The sequence below is a fragment of the Dendroctonus ponderosae genome, unplaced genomic scaffold, assembly GCF_020466585.1.
Source record: "Dendroctonus ponderosae isolate FM_Combo_2020 unplaced genomic scaffold, Dpon_F_20191213v2 Dpon_F_20191213_5, whole genome shotgun sequence".
Taxonomy (NCBI): domain Eukaryota; kingdom Metazoa; phylum Arthropoda; class Insecta; order Coleoptera; family Curculionidae; genus Dendroctonus; species Dendroctonus ponderosae.
This window is the reverse complement of record NW_026018715.1, coordinates 12348078-12366814: the sequence shown is the minus strand read 5'-3', so window position 1 is coordinate 12366814 and position 18737 is coordinate 12348078. Positions and strand designations below refer to the sequence as shown.

The 18737-nt window shown below is 37.7% G+C and overlaps 3 protein-coding genes across 4 annotated transcripts in view; 2 read left to right on the top strand and 1 right to left on the bottom strand.

The window, feature by feature from the left end:
• Nucleotides 1-2183, top strand: part of LOC109545459 (cGMP-dependent protein kinase 1) — a 4913-nt gene extending 2730 nt beyond the window's left edge. The window contains exons 9-14 of one of the 2 annotated variants that reach the window (XM_019916169.2): nucleotides 586-780; nucleotides 828-1013; nucleotides 1079-1219; nucleotides 1273-1502; nucleotides 1558-1764; nucleotides 1820-2183. In XM_019916169.2, coding sequence (XP_019771728.2) covers nucleotides 586-780; nucleotides 828-1013; nucleotides 1079-1219; nucleotides 1273-1502; nucleotides 1558-1764; nucleotides 1820-1971 — 1111 coding nt within the window. In that variant the 3' untranslated portion in view covers nucleotides 1972-2183. Of the gene's footprint in view, nucleotides 1-585; nucleotides 781-827; nucleotides 1014-1078; nucleotides 1220-1272; nucleotides 1503-1557; nucleotides 1765-1819 lie in introns of those variants that run through there. The other variant, XR_007281645.1, reaches the window with a different exon arrangement.
• Nucleotides 2184-2316: 133 nt separating this feature from the next.
• Nucleotides 2317-5089, bottom strand: LOC109545461 (upstream activation factor subunit spp27). Its single transcript, XM_019916173.2, has 3 exons — nucleotides 4975-5089; nucleotides 2971-3464; nucleotides 2317-2913 (listed from the first exon to the last, which is right to left on the bottom strand). The coding sequence occupies exons 1-3, from the start codon at nucleotides 5015-5017 to the stop codon at nucleotides 2653-2655; spliced, it is 798 nt and encodes a 265-aa protein (XP_019771732.1). The 5' UTR covers nucleotides 5018-5089; the 3' UTR covers nucleotides 2317-2652.
• Nucleotides 5090-5450: 361 nt separating this feature from the next.
• Nucleotides 5451-18737, top strand: part of LOC109545559 (mushroom body large-type Kenyon cell-specific protein 1) — a 159936-nt gene continuing 146649 nt past the window's right edge. Inside the window, exons 1-2 of the mRNA XM_048666440.1 lie at nucleotides 5451-5605; nucleotides 14057-14117. The gene's annotated coding sequence lies outside the window, so the exon portion shown is untranslated. The remainder of the gene's footprint in view (nucleotides 5606-14056; nucleotides 14118-18737) is intronic.

Below are 18737 nucleotides of genomic sequence, written 5' to 3'. Positions count from 1 at the left end.
GCGTGGTTTTTTTTTAGTTGCAAAATCCACTTGAACATGACGCTGCTTTTTTCGAAGTTTCTCAAGAACCATTCGAGCCACAGAATTCGTTTTGGAATTGTTGGATAGAGAATTGAAAAGTCGATTCAGTCGTAACAACGTGAGTGAGGAAATTCGAGTAGTTTTGGCACAGAAAGCGAAATTTGAATATCAGACACTTCGGTGCAAGATTTTCCATGTTTTCCGTCCCGTTTTTGCTCAATTCTCGGAGACACACATATCATTCGAGAGATAACTAAATTGCCTTTTTTCAAAGTTTCTCAAGAACCATTCCAACCCAACCAAGAATTCCCAACCAAGAATGGGAGGGTCATGACGCCCTTGCTCAGAAAACTCAGAAGTAGACCCATTTTGCTCTATTAAAGGCTCAAAGACTATATAATGCACTAGAGGAGCTTCAAGTCTAATACGAGGAAAACAATCTAGTTTCTCACATTTTTATGCTCTTTTGGCCATAGTTTCTTGGTCGTTGTCCCTGCGAGTATTTTCAGCTAAAAGCAAATATTTTCGCATGTTCAGTAAATGAATTATATGGTTCCAACACAGGCAAGCAACCGTAACAGCCGAATCTCCAGTGGTGGAGTGTCTGACGCTGACTAGAAAAAATTTCATCGACCATTTCGGCGATGTTCAAATTCCCACCATCCAAGTGAAAACGCCCAGTCTGAAAGACGTTCCCTCGGAGTACCAGGATATGGTGCTTGACGATTTGAAGATAATCCGCACTTTAGGAGTGGGCGGGTAAGCGGCTGATTTACACGTTTTTGCGGGTAATTGTTCGGTTGCAGGTTCGGTAGGGTGGAACTAGTCCAGCATAAAAAGCGCAAAAGTCTAGTCTTCGCCTTGAAGTACCAAAAGAAGATAGATATCGTCTACCAGAACCTGCAGGAGCACGTTCATAACGAGAAGATTATCCAGATGAATTGTAACTCGCCGTTTGTAGTCCGAATGCATCGCACCTTCAGAGATAACAAGTGAGAAATTACGATTTCATGGAATAATTCATAAAAACTAGCAAAGCAACTTTATTTGTGTACAGATATGTGTACTTCTTAATGGAAGCCTGCTTGGGAGGCGACTTGTTCACGCTTTTGCACAATCAGAAGCCGAAACGGTTCGACCAGGACAACGCGCGTTTCCTATCGGCTTGCGTTCTTGAAGCTCTCGAACACCTTCACAGGTAATTTTTCCCATAGAAGATTTTGAAACTTTTACAGTTCTATTGTTTATCAGTAAAGGCGTGGTGTTCCGAGACTTGAAACCGGAGAATCTGATGGTGGACCTGACCGGCTACTTAAAATTGACCGATTTTGGATTCGCAAAAAAAATGCCGAACAGAGGAAAAACCTACACATTCGCCGGGACGCCTGAGTATGTGGCGCCGGAAATTGTGCTCAACCGAGGCCATGATAGGGCTGTGGATTACTGGGCTTTCGGCGTGATTCTCTTCGAGCTCTTAACTGGTAAATAGTCCAAGTGGCTGAACTTCTCGCATTCCTTGGTTTCAAATTTTCGCAGGGAAAACTCCATTTTGCACAAACGATGGGACCAACATGCGAACATACAACAAAATCCTGAACGGCATCGATAACATTACGTTTCCCTCTTATGTTAGCTTGAAAGCGAAGAATTTGATCGAGAAACTGTGCAGACCAATGGCAACAGACCGGATTGGCATGCAAAAAGGTGGCTTTGCCGATATAAAAAATCACAAGTTTTATCAAGGTAAATACCCCACATTAAACAGTCTAACACATAAAACTTCGCTGTATTTCTGCAGGATTTGATTGGGAGAAATTCCGTCAGCATCAGATTCCCTCCCCGTATAAGATGAAAGCGAGGGATTTGACCGATAAGAGCAACTGTGACGTGTTCAAACAGGATAAAACATATCCTCCCGACGAGACCTCCGGATGGGATAACGACTTTTAAGGACACTTGATCAAGGGTCGCAACTTCAACCCTAACTAAGTTTCTAATATATGTAATTTCTCTTCAAATACTTAGTCGACCTTGGAATAAACCCGAGCAGACTGCACAGACCGACAACTAAGCATAGGTGCCTTCGGCATCCAACAGATCCATTAAGTTATTACCGACAAAACGTTTTTAAGTTTATATCATCAATAAAATTATTAAACTTGTCTCTGAACTTATTTTGACCCATCCGATAGTTCAAAGTGCTAATATTGAAATAATCAATTAAAAAGTGCGGCTGAAAACATTAGAAATCCTCTGTCCGTATTTCCACATAAACGCATAAATGAAAGAAAAGTGTTGTTTAAATAATACTATTACTTCACTGCTACAGTATAATATTACATAATTTCGAATCATAAGTAGCACATTACGTGGAACGAATCTAAACCAAATAAAATGTCGTAAATCAGTTGAACTAACAGTGAAAATCAGTCGATTTAAACCTACATTTAATCACGCAAAACATCCTTAGACCTAAACGGAGATATACCAAATATCCATACATAAATTTTTGAGTCACGTTTCCGCTATAGTCCATTTACAGAACAAACTAGAAATTGAAAATTATTATTAAAAAAATATACGCCTGTTGACGAACAGCACAATGGTTTAAATAATATGAAGACGAACAAATTAACTGATAAAATGGTTTTTCAGATATTTCATCATGCCGAAGGTCCGGAAGCGTTTGGTTCCGATCACCTTCATCAAGGCATCGTCGCAAATCGCAAACTGTTTGTTTTTAGGGTCGTACATGTTCTTTTCTTTGATAATAGACCAAATCTTTTTGACGACTTCATGTCGAGCCATCGTGTCAGCTCCCACAACAGCAGCCAATTCTGGAGACAGTTGGAGAGCCTTGGTGTATCCTCCTCCTCCTCTTTTGGCGCCCGGCTATTAAAAGTGAACATTTAGAATGTGTTTTAAGCGCTAAAACAACTAAGTACTTACTTTGGCACCTCCCTTCTTCTTGCCCCAGTCCTCATCTGAATCGGACTCGGAGCCCTTCTTCTTCTTAGGGGGCAACTTACGGGTTTTAGCTGGTTTGGCTGCTTTCTTGGGCGAATATTCCTCTTCTGATTCGCCGTCACTGCCTTCGCTGGCCGAGTCATCGGAAGACTTCTTCGCTTTTTTAGCTGCTGGTTTTTTGCCTGTAGAGCCTCGCTTCTTCTTCTTATCCGCTTCAGAGTCCTCCTCATCGTCTTCTTCCTCTTCTTCGTCCTCTTCCTCCTCCTCTTCGTCTTCGTCCTCTCCACCTTCTTCRTCAGACTCGTCCTTCTTGCCCTTCTTCTTTCCRCCGGTGGCCTTCTTGGAACTGACGAACTTCATGACGAGGTCATCGATTTCCTTCTTGCGCGATTGAAGTTTYACATCGAGTTTCTCTTCAAGCTCCTGGCGCACCTTCTTGGCGGAGGTGGAKGCCAAGTCCGCATCCTTGAGGATGGCTATTCAATAGGRAAAACACGATTTAGAGTTTAAYGAAAAACCTACTGTTAAACGCATGCAAAGCCAAAACAATATTATAGTTTATTGAAGAAGCTCTGAATTAATTCGTTATAAACACAGTTCAGTACCAGTGTGATTTAAAAAGTAGCCTGTTCAATTCGCCAAGTGCTGTAGATATACGTAAGTGAAGATAAAAAAAACAACTTTTTATTGTGATATTTCAATAATTAAATTAATATCCGATACATGAACAGTGACGCACTGGATACCAGATTAAAAAATCTGGGAAATGAGCTAAACAGGGCGTTCAGAAACTGTAATGCAATAATTAACCTAACAAGTCCAGATATTTATCTGCCAACTTATGGCAAAAGGGCATCTTTAGCTCAATATTGAAGAAAGTTCGAACCGAATTTTGGAACACAAGGCTTTTGAAAGAGGGCAATTTAAGAGCTGTTTTGTCATGGACGGCTTTTCTCAGTAATTCAATTTACATCGCATGGATGAGTCAAACTTATGCCTGTTCGACGTCATAAAGACGCAACATTGGACGTTTGATGACGCTTATCTCACGTTTAGTGTACATCGGTTGGTTACCTTGACGACGGCTGGTCAAGACAAAAGGACACTGAATAATCCAAAATGGAGTTAATATACGGAGTGTCCCAATAAAAATCAATGACTACAACAAGAAAAACGCAGATTTGCAAACGCATCCAATCGATCGATGGATAATGGCTCAGTGAAGAGCGTGAACAAACATTAATGAAGGCGGAATATATCCTAAAAATCAGCATAAGTAATCCAGGAATTAAAGAGAAGGAAAACAATCAACAAAATATATTTTTAGATTACAAGTTCAGTATTACATGGAACATATTGCGCGCGAAAATGCACAACAAATAAACGACTTTATGCTTTACGAGACAAGGAATGGATTTGCTTTTCGCAACAAAGCGGTTCTTATAGTCAATAAGCTGCTTTATGTTAAGTTGCCAGCGATCGAGGCATTGATAAAATGTGTTCTCTGATTAATCAGCTACAAAATGATGTGAAACTCAGTCCTCATTGACGGTGTGAAAGATGGAAAATTGGAGAAAACTATGGAGGCGACCTACGCCATCGTTACCCAGGCCGACCAGGAGAGGCGTGATCGAAGTTTCATGAAAAAATCATGAAATAAGCTAAAAACGCGAGAGAGAAGGTCCTACGAAAATCAAAATTAAAATTCTACACCGATTTGGTTCTAGCGAAAATCGTGTAGAGTGTGGTCTTTCAGAGAAAAATCCAATTGAAAGTACGCACAAATTGTTGCCTATCGCCATAGCGTCATTCGGCCATTGTATACAAACGGTTCCTGATACATTAATCGCCAAGAGTAAAGTGCCCGATTTTAACTGTTAAGCGGCAAAAATCGCCAGACAAAAATTATGCAGAAAAAAATTAGAACCTTAGTTTTCTATGTTTCGCCACTTCTAGCATTGAAAACCAATAAAAAACACCACTTACCGGCAATTTCCTTACGAAGATCTTCTTTGGATATATCAGCCATGATGCACAGAGAGAGACAAGTGTTGATTCGAACGAGACAGCAAGAGATTGGGCCGAGTGCACGAATCGGCTAATCTCGAACWCAACCCCATGTTGTCAGACTAGCGCAAAAGTACCCGAAACTGGGACTAAASTCAWCWTAAATGGCAGGTTTTAAGAAAAATTWAACAATCGACAAACGGGCAGCAATTGAGAAATGCGTGCTTTTCCAACTGGACTGGTATTCCACATGTTTATTCCTGAYAGTTTCRCAGTTTTATTGCCTGAACTGTCCCGGATAAGCTGGRTGCCAGCAATCTGGCACCCGGCAGTTCAGTTCGGCACCCCTGCCCTCTATTGGCGGAAGTRTGTTTTACGCRCTTATCAGAAAACTATRTTTGCACCAATGTTTGTATTGTATCRCCAAGCAACCGCCCCACAGGTGTCACAATAGTAGAGTAGGATTAATCCGGTTTCTACAGGCAGATTCTTGACAAAAATCTACAGAGTTTTTCAGCYAAATAATTMAAAGTTTTTTTTATTAASATTATCGTCCATGAAGCTTATGGAGTTATGGCGCTTTTTGAACACACAGTTGAAGAGTTTTCAGGTATGTCTGTTTATTAATGGCGAATGAGTCAACTTTTTGTTTATGGGGCTTATATTTCATACATTGTCGACTTTTTTAAATTTATATGTGGAGACTCCATGGTTTTCTTAAAACCGGAGTTTTCCCGTATCTTTTTCCCGCCCATTTGGGTCAATTTAGCGAAAATCCCAGTTTCTCAGAACATCCTGAGGTTTGCTGTCATAACTTTAAGTACAAGCGTCCATTAATAAGGAACAAAAGTGAAGTATTTTATCATTAAAGTACGCTTCAAAGTTTAATTCTTCAACTTTCTTCTGGACTTGAAGTAGTAATGAGCAGACTGCTCTTGATCTTGGTCTTAGACTTCTAAGAAAGCAAGACTAAGACCTAGACTAAGAGACTTTGCAAGAGTTTTGCGAGACTCTCGCAAGACTCTTGGTACGCCGTATTTAAGAGAAAGACTCTTGCTGCAAGAGCAAGGGGAAGATTTAACATGCAAGTCCAAGACTCTGTACAAGGGCGGATCCAGGGGGGACCATGACTCCCATGACCCCCCCTGGATCCCCCATTGTAGAGAAGTGTTGCGATAATTGAGCGCAATATCAATTTTGCGCAGATGTTCCCATTTAATTGAAAAAAACCGAGCAAACCAATAACTTATCATTCCTTTTCGCACAACCCCTGTAAATGTAGTTCCGCTCTTGTCGGACACTTCCCAGGAATATTTGCAAACGGTCAGGAACAGCAATGGAAAAAGAGAAAAACCATGCAAAGATTACCTTTTTGTTTGCGCTAAACTGCAGACAGAAACAGATTTTCCATTACGGCGTTCTCCATATGACACCTTGCCGTTCTCTGCAGACTTCCCTCGAACTCGTACGCGTTTCCTTTTATTTCTTTGGTGTTTTCTTTTTGGTTCCTAGTATCGGCAGGATTAATTTTAATTTTTTTGCTCTACAGTTCTGGTGTTTTTGCCAATAGAAAAATAACCGGCAAAAATTCAAAGGCAAACATTTGTTTTTTCAACCAAATCTTGAGAATTTATCGCTTCATGCCGTTGTTCTTATTCAGCCATCGTTACTTATCTTTGGCCGCCGTTTTTTCAGTTTCATTTCAAAGGCGCTGTTGATTTCGTGAAATCTATAACATTTTTTGCTGCTGAAATTCGTTGGATTTTTGCCTGTGATTGCAACACCCATTGATTCAATATGCATCCATATAGGCATTTTATTGCAATGTGATCTAAAGAATCGAAAACAAGACAAATTCTGGTAGTGTTTCAGCAACAAAATCAGTCATCATTGGCAATGGCGCCCCTTATCTAATTTGTTTTGCGAATATCCACTTCCATCATTTCCACCTGTTTTTTTCTTCTGCCTTCACCTGATGCGGGAATGGAAACGTCTAGAATGCATATCAATTCATTTTATTTTCGCTGGGAACCGTACTCGAATTAATCCATAACGGCCACGAGTGGGTGGAATGCGAGATTAAATCCAACCAATCAATATCATAAGTCAAAGAAAAATTGTAGAGGCATCAAATTAAACTCGTACATGATTTAGAAACATCGGCAACCTGGACGAATGGGGTGGGTGTCAAGTGGAGGAATACGGGTAATTGAAAATCTGTTGCTGCCACTATCTGGGAGAATTTGACGGGGAAACTAAAACAACGCAAGAGTGGAAAACGGACGTTCGGCTTTCTGAAGCCGGTTCGAGTGTTTTTTCTCCTGTTTTAGGTTGCTTTCGTTTATGCTCGATTCTGATTTTTTACAGGGATTGAAACAGGAAAAAATACTGATTTAATACTTATATTGCGCCAAAGACATCTTGAGTTTTTGTTCTTGCAGTAAAAATCTAGTAAATACGTACAAATAAAACTACGAGATGTTTTCACGTTTTTTATTCTGAATTCAGGATGATTAAGCAGGTCTAGATCTATCAGCACGCTAGAATCTTATTTTTTTCGGAATGCTTTCTTCTCCAAAGGAACACAAATTAATGTTTGACCGACTGGAGAAAGGAATCCAGCCGACTTCACCACTTGTATTTCGGTTTTCAAAAGGTCGTTCAAGCTGACTAAGTACATAAAATTCGCCGCAAAATTACCGCATAGCTGAAATATTCCAACAGCCTTGGCGAATTTTTTCTCAATCTATAGTCCGATTTGAACAGTTTTTTATCGAATTATGGTTAATTTTTTATAAGTTAGGAAAAAAAATTAAATACGCATATTGTACAGGATATTTAAATACTGTTATGATTTCTTGGTCAACATTTGAGCCATTCGAGAAATATATATTTTTTCTGACCGATCACATTTTTCGCACGAAATTTATTTAAACTTTCTTTTACATTTTGAAGAAGGCTCTCTAAACAACATTTTATTAGCTAACAAACGTAAATCTGTCAACTTCTCTATATTTTGATTCGTACGTAACTCCATAAAGGAAATGAACAGAAAAACAATACCATTAGGGGTAAAAACAATTAAAAGAAAATAAATACTTTATCTCTACCTTATCATTTTTGCCAGAAGTTTTCTTCGCAAATTAAGGATCAGTTTGTGTAAATTTTGCAATAAAAAATTGATATATCTCGAATGGCTCAGGATAAACAGACGATCGAAGATCCAAACCGCTCAGAAGACATGAGGCTATAACAACGTATACTTCTTTAGTCTGGGATACCCCATGTTGCCCACAGAAAGATTTGAGTTTGTCCGAGAAACATAACAGTATTTAAACACCCTGTACAATTCGTTTATTTGCTGTTTTTGCTTATGTTATAACTTAAATTGTGTCCATGAATTCGATGGAAAAATTGTTCAAATCAGATTAGTGATTGAGAAAATATTAATATTCAAAAGTTAGGGAGTATTTAAGCTATACGGTAAATTTACAGCGCAGGGTATTATTTACTTATTTTGCCTCTTGCTGAACTGATTGATATGTACCTAAGTGAATTAGCTCAATTGACCATATCACTTAGTAAAAACGCAAGAAATAAACCAATAGCGACAAAAAGCACTGATTGAAACCCTAAACCGCAGGTAAAAAAACCGACTTAATTCTGATTTATCTAAATTACTATAAATCTGCTAAATCAATACGTAATTTATAAAATGTACTCAACTTGTTAAGGACTTTAGTCATTTTCTAAGACTTGCGTGGTTGATAACAAGCTCCTCAATACTATTTAAACTGTTTAGCAAGGAGAAAACAAAACAGTTGAAAGGTGGATACTGAATCTAGAATAATTAGCCCAAAAGCTGCTCCTCTAGCCCAAACTAATCAGACTGAATTATAAATTATGAGTTTACTAAAGATTGCTCCTTACTTTACTCGGATAATTTTCATTTGCAAAACAATCGTTGCAATTATTTAATTGAACGCAATTTAGATTTTCGCTGTTGACAACACAGACTTAATGAATATTTTTTGAAAATAAATCGTTGTTATGCGATTCCGGGAATTTAATTCGATTATTTCCATAATCCAACAATTCGAATTATGTGATCCGATAGCTTCAATCGCCAACCAAAAAAACATCATGTTTTTCGCAGCCAATGGAATCGTAATGATCAATAAAGTAACTCGTAAAACTGGGTTCCGGTCCTGTTGGAAACTTTTTCAATTCGTTGTGATTTTGAGCTAGTCGGACGGGTGGATCAAGAGAGTAAATCGAACGCACTCAGGAACCTGTCCATAAGAATGCATCTCTCTAATTCCCAGCCCGGTCCGTCTTGTCCGGGCCGGTTCTTAACAGTTCCCAATAAAAATGCTCCGTTATTTTTGCAGGCTACTCTTTGGTCGGATTTTCTATATTTTTTCTTATTTTATGCCGGCCCATTCGGTTACTGACCTGAGTCAACGTCTACGGAGCGACTATTCGTACATGGGCGCAGACCCAAATCACTTCGGTCTTTTTGGCGGATTTATATTGACTAGGTACTTCCAGTGGCGTGCTTTTGGTTCCTCTACCATGCGTTTTCAAATCCCCAGCTCACATCAGGCTGTTTGTTTTTGTGTCATTGCTAGTAGCACATGTTCTGTGACAATCGCAAGAGCGATAAATTAACGACTTTTAGAGTCGTTTTATGCGGTTCTCCGCTGCACTGATCAACTCAAACGTCGCCATAAGCTTTTAGGTTTTTTTTCGCAAAAGGCCGCCGTTTTCCAAGTCAATTTGGGTCAATACACTTTAAACAAGCTTCTTACTTACTTCCATTATATGTATGTAGGTTCGCTGTATCGGCATGTTAACAAAAACCAAAGGTACCTTTAAATGGTTCCAGCTACTTACGAGGGAATGTTCTGGGTTCCGCTCAAACAAAGACAACGAATCAAATTGGCTAATAAGCTTACAACTGCTGCGAGCAACATTTCTTCCTCGTGTACCGATCGAAATTGTTCGAACTAGAGCGATTTATTATGTGGGTTTTAGACTAAATTTGGTTGTTTTATACCTTGCCCCGACTGCAATCCATAGAAGAAGTATACAATTTTTTGTTGGTCCTCAAAATGGGTAAATGATACAACAAACTAGATACTTTTCTTTTACGGCAAGTTTTTCGAAGCTGATAATTTCTGCATCTATATGGAGTTATCGGTAACTTGCGTTTCGTTTCCCACTTCAACCAGGCAAAAATCAATTTTTAATCGTATTTTTTCCCAACTAGTACTTGTCATTAATGGTACTTGCATAATCCATCAGACCTTCATACTGGCAGCTGTTCTGCGAATCAATCATTGAACTGAAGTGCTGTCTTACACCTGCACGTTCTTGTGGAAATTGAAGAAAAATACCGAAAATTATATTTAATGACATTCTTGCGAATTTCGAGGTAATTATAGGTTTCCGATGTTCGGTTTTTGTATTTAGCTGAAAAATTAAGAGCATATCTAGAATGGTTTCGAGCGGATGTACCCCATAAATCTTTCTGGAATGCGTTCGCTAGTTAGTGCATATCTTAACACACAGCATAAGCGGATGAAGCATGGAAAACATTTAGCATGTCGCATGTGAAATTTGTTTGAAAATATTATTGCATTTATTACAAAAAAAAACAATTATCCAAACATTTTTACCTGCATTTTTATAAATTCAACTGTTTCAACTTCACTTCAAACCATTAATGGTGACTCTTATGTTTAATTAGCAACTACTCTGAATCTGTTGTCTTAATAAAACGTCTGCCTCTTTCATCATTTATTCGCCCGCTTGTCGAGAATTCGTCTGCAATGTGCTCTCATGTGCTATCATCTTCTTTGAATTTATATACTTAAATTGATTTTATACATCTGAATTTTTAAACTACTAAAGTTGATTAATCAAACAAATACCTACAAAATCCGGAAAAAATATTGTATTTTTCGTTCAATTGTCGTGTGCTTGATAAATATTATGTTAACTTCCACTCGTCCATGTGACGATATGCTTTAGTTAGTCAGGCAGGAGAGTTATTTAGCAAATTATTAAAAATAGTAATTGCTCGTTAAAAAGCTTCCTCGGATCATTCTAACTAGCTAAAACTTCCAGCAGTCTAGTAAGTTCTGACGTTTTGTGATTGGAAATATAATTGGATAAAATCTAATAAGGACAGGAAGTTGCAATTGCATCGGAAATTTTAAAATGAAAATTGAGTACCTGATGGTAAATAAAGTATAAAGCGCCGAAACGATGAAAATTTAAATTTTCTGATTTTTTAGCTTTCCTCCAACTGATTGAGTGATAATCAGTAGTTTGAGTTCAACATTTAGCACGCGTTTGATTTATAGAGCTCTGACAAGTAATGACCTTTTAATCAACATAGTATGGTTATTAAGTTATTTTCTGCGGTCATCAATTACATCCGCAAATATTGTCGTTTTACTGTTTTTCAGATATCTGAAGAACAGATGAAACATGTAATTATCGGTGGCTGAGCGTTTTACGAGCGTAACATAAACTTTTTGGTACTAAGTGTACGCTGTTTCATTTATACGCAAGTAAGCTGTAATTGAGATGACTGTTGCGTAGTATAAAGGAATGGAAGATGCTCTTTTACGGGAAGTTTTTAGTTTGTGGGTTTTAATATGTTTTACTTGAAACGGATGTTTCGGTGTTCTTAGATTTGTTTTTCATTATTGGCGAAAGCTGCCAGTTAGTTCAGTCGAGTATTTCCGAGCAACTGGTGTTTACTCCTACTCTTCGGCCCTTGAGTATAAGTTATAAAGGGCTATATTTATACCTTTCAAAATATGCCCAATCTTTCGGCACTTCCCCGACTACGTTTTTCGCAACTGTAGACCTTCGATTGTGTTCGCTAGCAGCACTGTATCATCCGCATATCTGACTGTAGTTATTGGCTCTTCATTTATTTTGGTGCCATTGTGCGCCGCCAACTTCCCTTACTTTCCTGTATTTATTTAAAATTTCATGTTTCAAGCAGAGATCTTGTGTTTCTCCCTATTCTTTCTTCATCCATATCTAAAGATAAAGAAGATCTATGTTTATGAGGGTTAAACTTTGAGCTATAATCCATTTATTTTAGGTGTAAAGGTTTTTTGGAGATGTAGTTTGCATTCAATGCTTGAGTTAAAGCTCTTTTGTCGACGGATTAATTTGTTGCTAATTTATTTTGCCCTTCGTTAAAGTTCTTAGATTTATTCAAAACTGTTAGAACACCTTGATCTGTACCCGTTCACTTTTACATCGTATAAAACGACACCATTCGCAATAAACGCAGCAAATATATTTTCGGTAAGAGGTCGCCTTGGCCGGTAGTTCAAATCGTCGGCTGTCTGCCGAACGAAGAATAGGGTCCGATCGAAGAAAAGAAGCAAAAAGAAGTTCGATGGTCGCTGTCACTGACCTACCTGAAAAGCCATTATATGTTGTTCAACTGGCTTTTCTTTTTTCGTTGTTCAGTGCTTTCTGACACGCTGTGTCCGACCTGAAAGGCAGTCGCATACGCGTGAAAAGTTGATGGAATTTTTAGCAATTTCCAATGAGAATGGGACAAAAAATATTGGATTTTTACACTAATTAAGTGGCAAAGCTTTTGTTGTTTGAATAATTTGACAATATATTCAATTTTGTATTCTTAGTATAAAAGAAATAGTTCTTGAAGGTTTGCGATCGTTCTCAAGTTCCTGATGGATCCATAAACATGAAGAAAATTTTCGGAAAAAAGAGTGTAAATTTCTCGCGGACTTTTTTCTCTCTGGGACACCCCAGATTGCCGGCAGAAATATTTCAACTTTGACCATTAAAACACGACGGTATTTAAACACCCTGTACTGTCTGTTTATTTAAGTTATTGACTTATCTTTTAACTTAAGTTTCGTCTAAAAATAGAGCTAGGATTCACTCAAAAATTTGTTCAAATCTGATTGCCGATTGAGAAAATATTCATATGTAGAAGTATTTAAGCTACTTATATTACTTTATTAACCGGATTCGGATCAATCAGGGTTTTCGTCACTCAAAATGAATTTTATCGCTCACAATTTAGTTTAAACTTTAGAATAAGTAAGTGAAACTGTTACAAACTTTGGTTTTATCGACCCTAATTAATGAAGAGAAAAAACATTTAAAAAATTTCGTGTTTCACAAATTGCTGAACTGTTTTGCCGCTGCTTTTTATATTGTTTTGATAAAAATTATATTTATATTTGCTATGGAGTATTTCAGGATCCCTGTCACCATCCGACAGGCAACCCGTTGCAAAAACAAATGCAGTATAATATGTTTATTATTACACAGCTGATTAAGTAAAAATTAGTCGAGCCCTAGACAGGCATAAAGTGCATAAACGTTAGCCACGTTTAGTTTCACGTGTGACTCACGTGTTGATAACATTCTACGCATTTTTATTGGGGTCGCTTTTTAAGAAGTTAATGACCTAAAAGCATTGGCGTACTTGCCTGGAACAATGGASMTTRACAGGGACTTGCCCTAAAAACTCTTGCATTAGCAAGGCTCATTGGCTTTTCTCGGGAAGTTTTCTTAACTTTYTAACATYCGYAATTTTGMCGAAAAATTGTTTTTGCTCACTTCCTACCTAGTCGTATTTAAAAGAACCTACTATCAAAAACGTTAATGTTTAGATTATTACAACCACCAGGTGAACCTTTCTATAACATCTAAACTAAACCATTCAAACTGACCAATAAAACATTATTTTCGTAGCCACTTCTACTATTGGGCAACTTATTCAATAAAATGGTCGGGTGATGTTCTAAACTCGTTTTAAAATGGGGGCCTACGAAGATTAGGCGTAAAGAGAAGGGGACTAAACCATATGTTTGCTTAGAAGATCGTCTAACCCGAATACTTGCGTTTAATGCGGGCGAGGTTTTCAATTTAATTCACAGTTAATAAATGAAAATCCTTTTATTAACTACTTTGGTGAAATTAATTTTGAACATTGCAATTGATATTGAGATTTCTAGACCGATTCTCATTTGTTTTCTTACTTTTGCAGCTTAGCTGGTTTCAATCGACTACATAGACTGGAGCTGGGAAGCGTAATCGACCAGAAGCAGGTAAAAATTGATTTTTATTAGCTGTAGATTCAAATTTCTACACATTTCCCATTTCTTTTGCTTTTAAAAAAGCTCTGTTACGGTTCTGCTTTTCAAAGCCATGCAAATTTCCATTAATATGTGTGGATTCATGAAAGGAACTAATAAAAAGACTGTTGCAAGTCGGGCAGCAAGTTGTGTGCTCCCCGTTGTGTTTCGAAAATTATTTAATTTGTTTAGTACATTCCCCAACGCGCTTGTTTCCATGCATTCGAAAAAAAAACGCACAAAGTTATTGATAATAGATGCATGTACTGGAAATGGGCTTCAAAACTGGCCATTTGCATAAGCGAGCAAGGTTTTCTTTTACAGTTTGCTCGTTTATACAGTAGAATCAGTTTAACACTGATTTAATATTAGAGGTGAATCTTAGAACGAATGAAGGAATTAATTAAAACATCTAGGGTTTGAAACGAAATGTTGGCAAAGCAAGTGGATGATTTCCTTTCGGGACTTTCTTGTTTTTCAAAACCTTGAATGACTCTTTTTGTCCATTTCCTAAGCAAAAAAATCAGTTCAGTTTAATATACTTACTTCCACCTACAACAATTGCTTAGATGAGTTCATCTACAATACTCCCATTTATTTAAAGCTCCAAATTCTGGGAGTTTCAACAAAGAACTGAAGTTATATTGAGCGGCACGAAAAAAGCCGAATTTAAAAAACGTACACGCAATTCGGCCATTCGCCTTGTCTGCGTATTTGCCTGGACCTTCCCCAACTTGGGGTGCCCCAACTAAGGCTCGGGAGAGCCTTATTTTCAGCATCTGCCGTTACGGGCCCAGTCAATTTAGATTTTGGCCAAAGATTAACGAACAGACAGACGGCAATCCCTAATTTAGGCACGGTTATATAATGTCAATTTTGCCTCTTTGTTGGCTTTAAATTGGATCTGCTGCTTGGGAGAATTTTCAATGAAATGGTCCGAAGTAAAGGAGCTACTGCATATTACTAGGTGACTCAAAAGTACCGTCGTTCGGGGTGAAGTTGCACGATTTTTTCAGTTTTTTCATAATAACAAGGATCATTTTGAAAAGAAAATTTCCAATGAAGTTATTTAGACTCTTCGTGTCTTCTTTGTCGAGTTTCATAATAAAATAAATACAGTTTTCATTCCCCCTATTTTTTTTAAATAAAGGGTGTCCGCCTTCGCCCCTATGTGTGGGCGCACGACCCTTTAGTGAGCGTTAAAAATGGTTTACCACCTTGTAAGAGGTGTATTCTTTTTATTATTAGGTTTCTCTTCTTGTGAAATTTTTGCTTTCTTCAGCAACCTGTGTTTTCTGCCTTGTCGAATACCTACCTTCGACTGTCCTAGCGAAGTTTCCTTCAGTAGTTTTTTTTGTTTTTTTATATGTACTTGCATGGTGTCTGCCTTCACCTCTATAAAATGCACTTTTTTACCAAAACGTAATTATTTAAGAAAAAAAGCAATATTTCCCAATGAAATTGCAATGGGTTTACTAATAATAGGGCACATTAGAAAAAATAACTCTTTCGTATTTTTTATTTTTAGTATTCTCTTGTGTGCAAAAGTATATCTTATAGTTTTCGAATTTCACGAAAAAATAGAATTCATAAAATCCTCACCCTGTGTTCCACGGCGAATTTATCCAGCGAAAATGTATTTCACGACTCTAGGAACTTAACTGATGAGAATACAACGGTTGGGTACTTTTTTACGCAGTGCATCAAATGATCTTAACGAAAATATTGACCAATAACAGTCATTATTGCTTGATATGAGTTGAGTCGCCCGCCCTGTATAATGCTTCTTAAAAGAAGGAAAATAATGAAAATGAACTGGTCGACGTGTATTCTCTTAATGCAGAAACGTTAATTGATAAGCTCAATTTATTGCTAAGAAGTACGAATTAAATGTAGTGGCAATAAATTTTACTTTATGCCACTTTGTCGTTATAATCCTCCAGTGTGCAATTCTTCAATGGTGTATTTTAAATGCTCATTTTCAGCCCTACGTTGCCAGAAGCACGGTTTGCCATTATTTAAGCTGTATTTGTTTATTTGGAATAATTCATCCAGACTGAAATCCCGAAAAAATTAAAGGAAATTCTGGATTTTATTGTAATAAGGTAGCATGTTCGTCCGCTGAATAATTAGGAAATAGAAAAGCGTCTTTAAATGATACATAAATTATATTTGCAATTTCGCAAATCAGGTACCTATTTTACTAGTTGTTAATTTAGTGTCGAATCCGTATGTTTCTTAGCGCCGTTTAAACCCGTCATTATATCGATAGATCCGCATTGGTTGGCAAATAAACACCATTTGCTTGGCCATTTGAATACCTACCTCAAAGACAAAAACCGACGATATCGTAGGCAATGTCGCTATAAAAATAAAACGCCAAGTCGCCCTGTCAACTGGAGCTTTATAACTTATTTATGTAAATTGAACAATACCACAAGGTATATTTTAAACGCGTTAAACTGAAATAAGCAACAATGGTAAACGACAGACTATGAAATATTCACGTATGGGAGACGAACTAAATTTTGCTGATACCATGTTCATTATTAATTTATTAAATGAAATGAAAGAGACTGTTGATGTTCCCTTTATCGGAAAGCCAATAAAGATGCCCAGTGGTGTCGGCAATATATTCATATCCAGAAACTCCTATAATGACTGGAAAATTTCCACTGGGTGATTCAAAATTGGCGTCAATTTTGCATTTGTCTCTTCCGTCCACTTCTGCCCCCGAAAGGTTTGCATTTTGCCTAAAACCATTGATTCCTCTTGAGACACTCACAGAAATTTGCTTCACTACTTTATTATTTTTTAGCCAGCCCCTGAAATCACTTGTCACAATGTTAACGATTGTTTCTCATCGGTTTAAACCCCAGCAACTTCAACCCAAGTTGAATGGGGGTGAAAACGGTGCGCTACTGTTTGAACGAATTGCGACTTATTTTTCGTTTTTCTTCGGTCTTTTCTTCTCCGGTGGCAGCGAAGGAAAATCTGTTGGACATAAACCAATGCGAACGGGGGCAGATAGCAGAAATAATAATGTCATTCATGGGAAGGATATTCGAAAACATTGTCAAACACCGGCGTGAATGGGAGGAAGAAACAATGCATGTCCAGAATCGCTAAACGTCTCCCTAATACTTAGAAGCCTTTAATTCGCTACTTAATATACAAAAAAAACACGCAGATCGTTGTCGCGATAACTTCAAATGGTGTTTAAAATGGCTAATATTGCGATGATGGAGTCGCAGATTATGCGTATTCTGTTGTGGGTTTTTGAATATGATTTGTTGCTTGTCTACGGTTTTCTAATGAGACGTTTTGTGCGATTTCAATTTTGGCGTTCGATAAATTGCCTATTTTTAATACAAAACTGAAAGCGGTCACTCCAAGTCCAAAGCCGCGCTATTCGCCAGCTGCTGTTTTCAAAGGGCAATAAATTAGGTTGGTTTCAGCATTTGCCAAGTGTTTCAATTGGAAAAAACTGCTTAAAAGCGAAGATAGGCCTATATCATTAATTCTCACAGGTGCAGGTGATTTAATTTAATCCACTGTACGTACAGAAGATTTTCTTTATAAAATCGATTAACATCAGTTTACTAGACGGCTAGCAACAGTTAACAAACTTTGAAATTAGCGAACTGCTGCTGTTAAACTAGTTGGGTTTTAATTGTCGTTATTGGAAACAGTTCCAGCTTTTTGCCCTGCAGGGTCAGACACTTGAATTTGAAGTTTTACTGTAATTATCCGCTAATCTGGTTCTGATTGGTTAAAATCAACAATCTAAGTAATTTTTTTAAATTTAATTTGGACAGCTGAATGAAATTGTTCCTTTCCAGTAAACGATTAATGATGGTTATTTACAAAATAGAAATGTTTTTCTTGGAAGTGCCTTCGTTAAAATGTAATGAGAATTTAAAACTTTTCCATAATTAGAGTTATTGCATTGTTAAAGTTCAATGCCTGATGTATTAAAAACACGATACCCGGATTTTAAGTCAGCCAAGCACGAAAGTCTTGGGAAAGGTTAGGGACCAGAAGGGGCCCGGCCGGATGTTATGCCAAAATATGCATCGTCAACCAAATACGGAAAACCAGGGTCGTACTCAGGTTTTTTGCAACCCATTTGACTCTTGCGCTAAAACCCTATCCCTATGGGCGATGGATATTGAAGAAGAAAAATCGACGATCGTTTCGCGATTGTAGTGGATCTCATTTTCCGTTTCGTTTCCTAATCTTAATTCGATCTTCTCACGCTCGGCTGTCTCGGCTTTTCCATCAAAACGATATCATCCGTTTCAATTAATGCCTAAAAAAGCAAACGTCAATTCTGGATTCCAGTCACAAGCGGCCGGTCGCGGTTCAATTGTTTCACGGCAATGCCCCTTGCGCGTAACCCCCCCCTGCGTCCCACCCTTATGCATTTATAGTCCAGACAACGGAAAATTTCTTCCAATTTTTCAAGTCCCTAACTTGGAGTTCATTTCTTTTTCAAATGGCACTAAGTTTGCCCATTTGGTTCAATGTTGAAGCTGGTGGGTGAAAGTATTAAGGGTGAGTAGTCAAGGGCAGAGCAAGACTAAGGCCCGA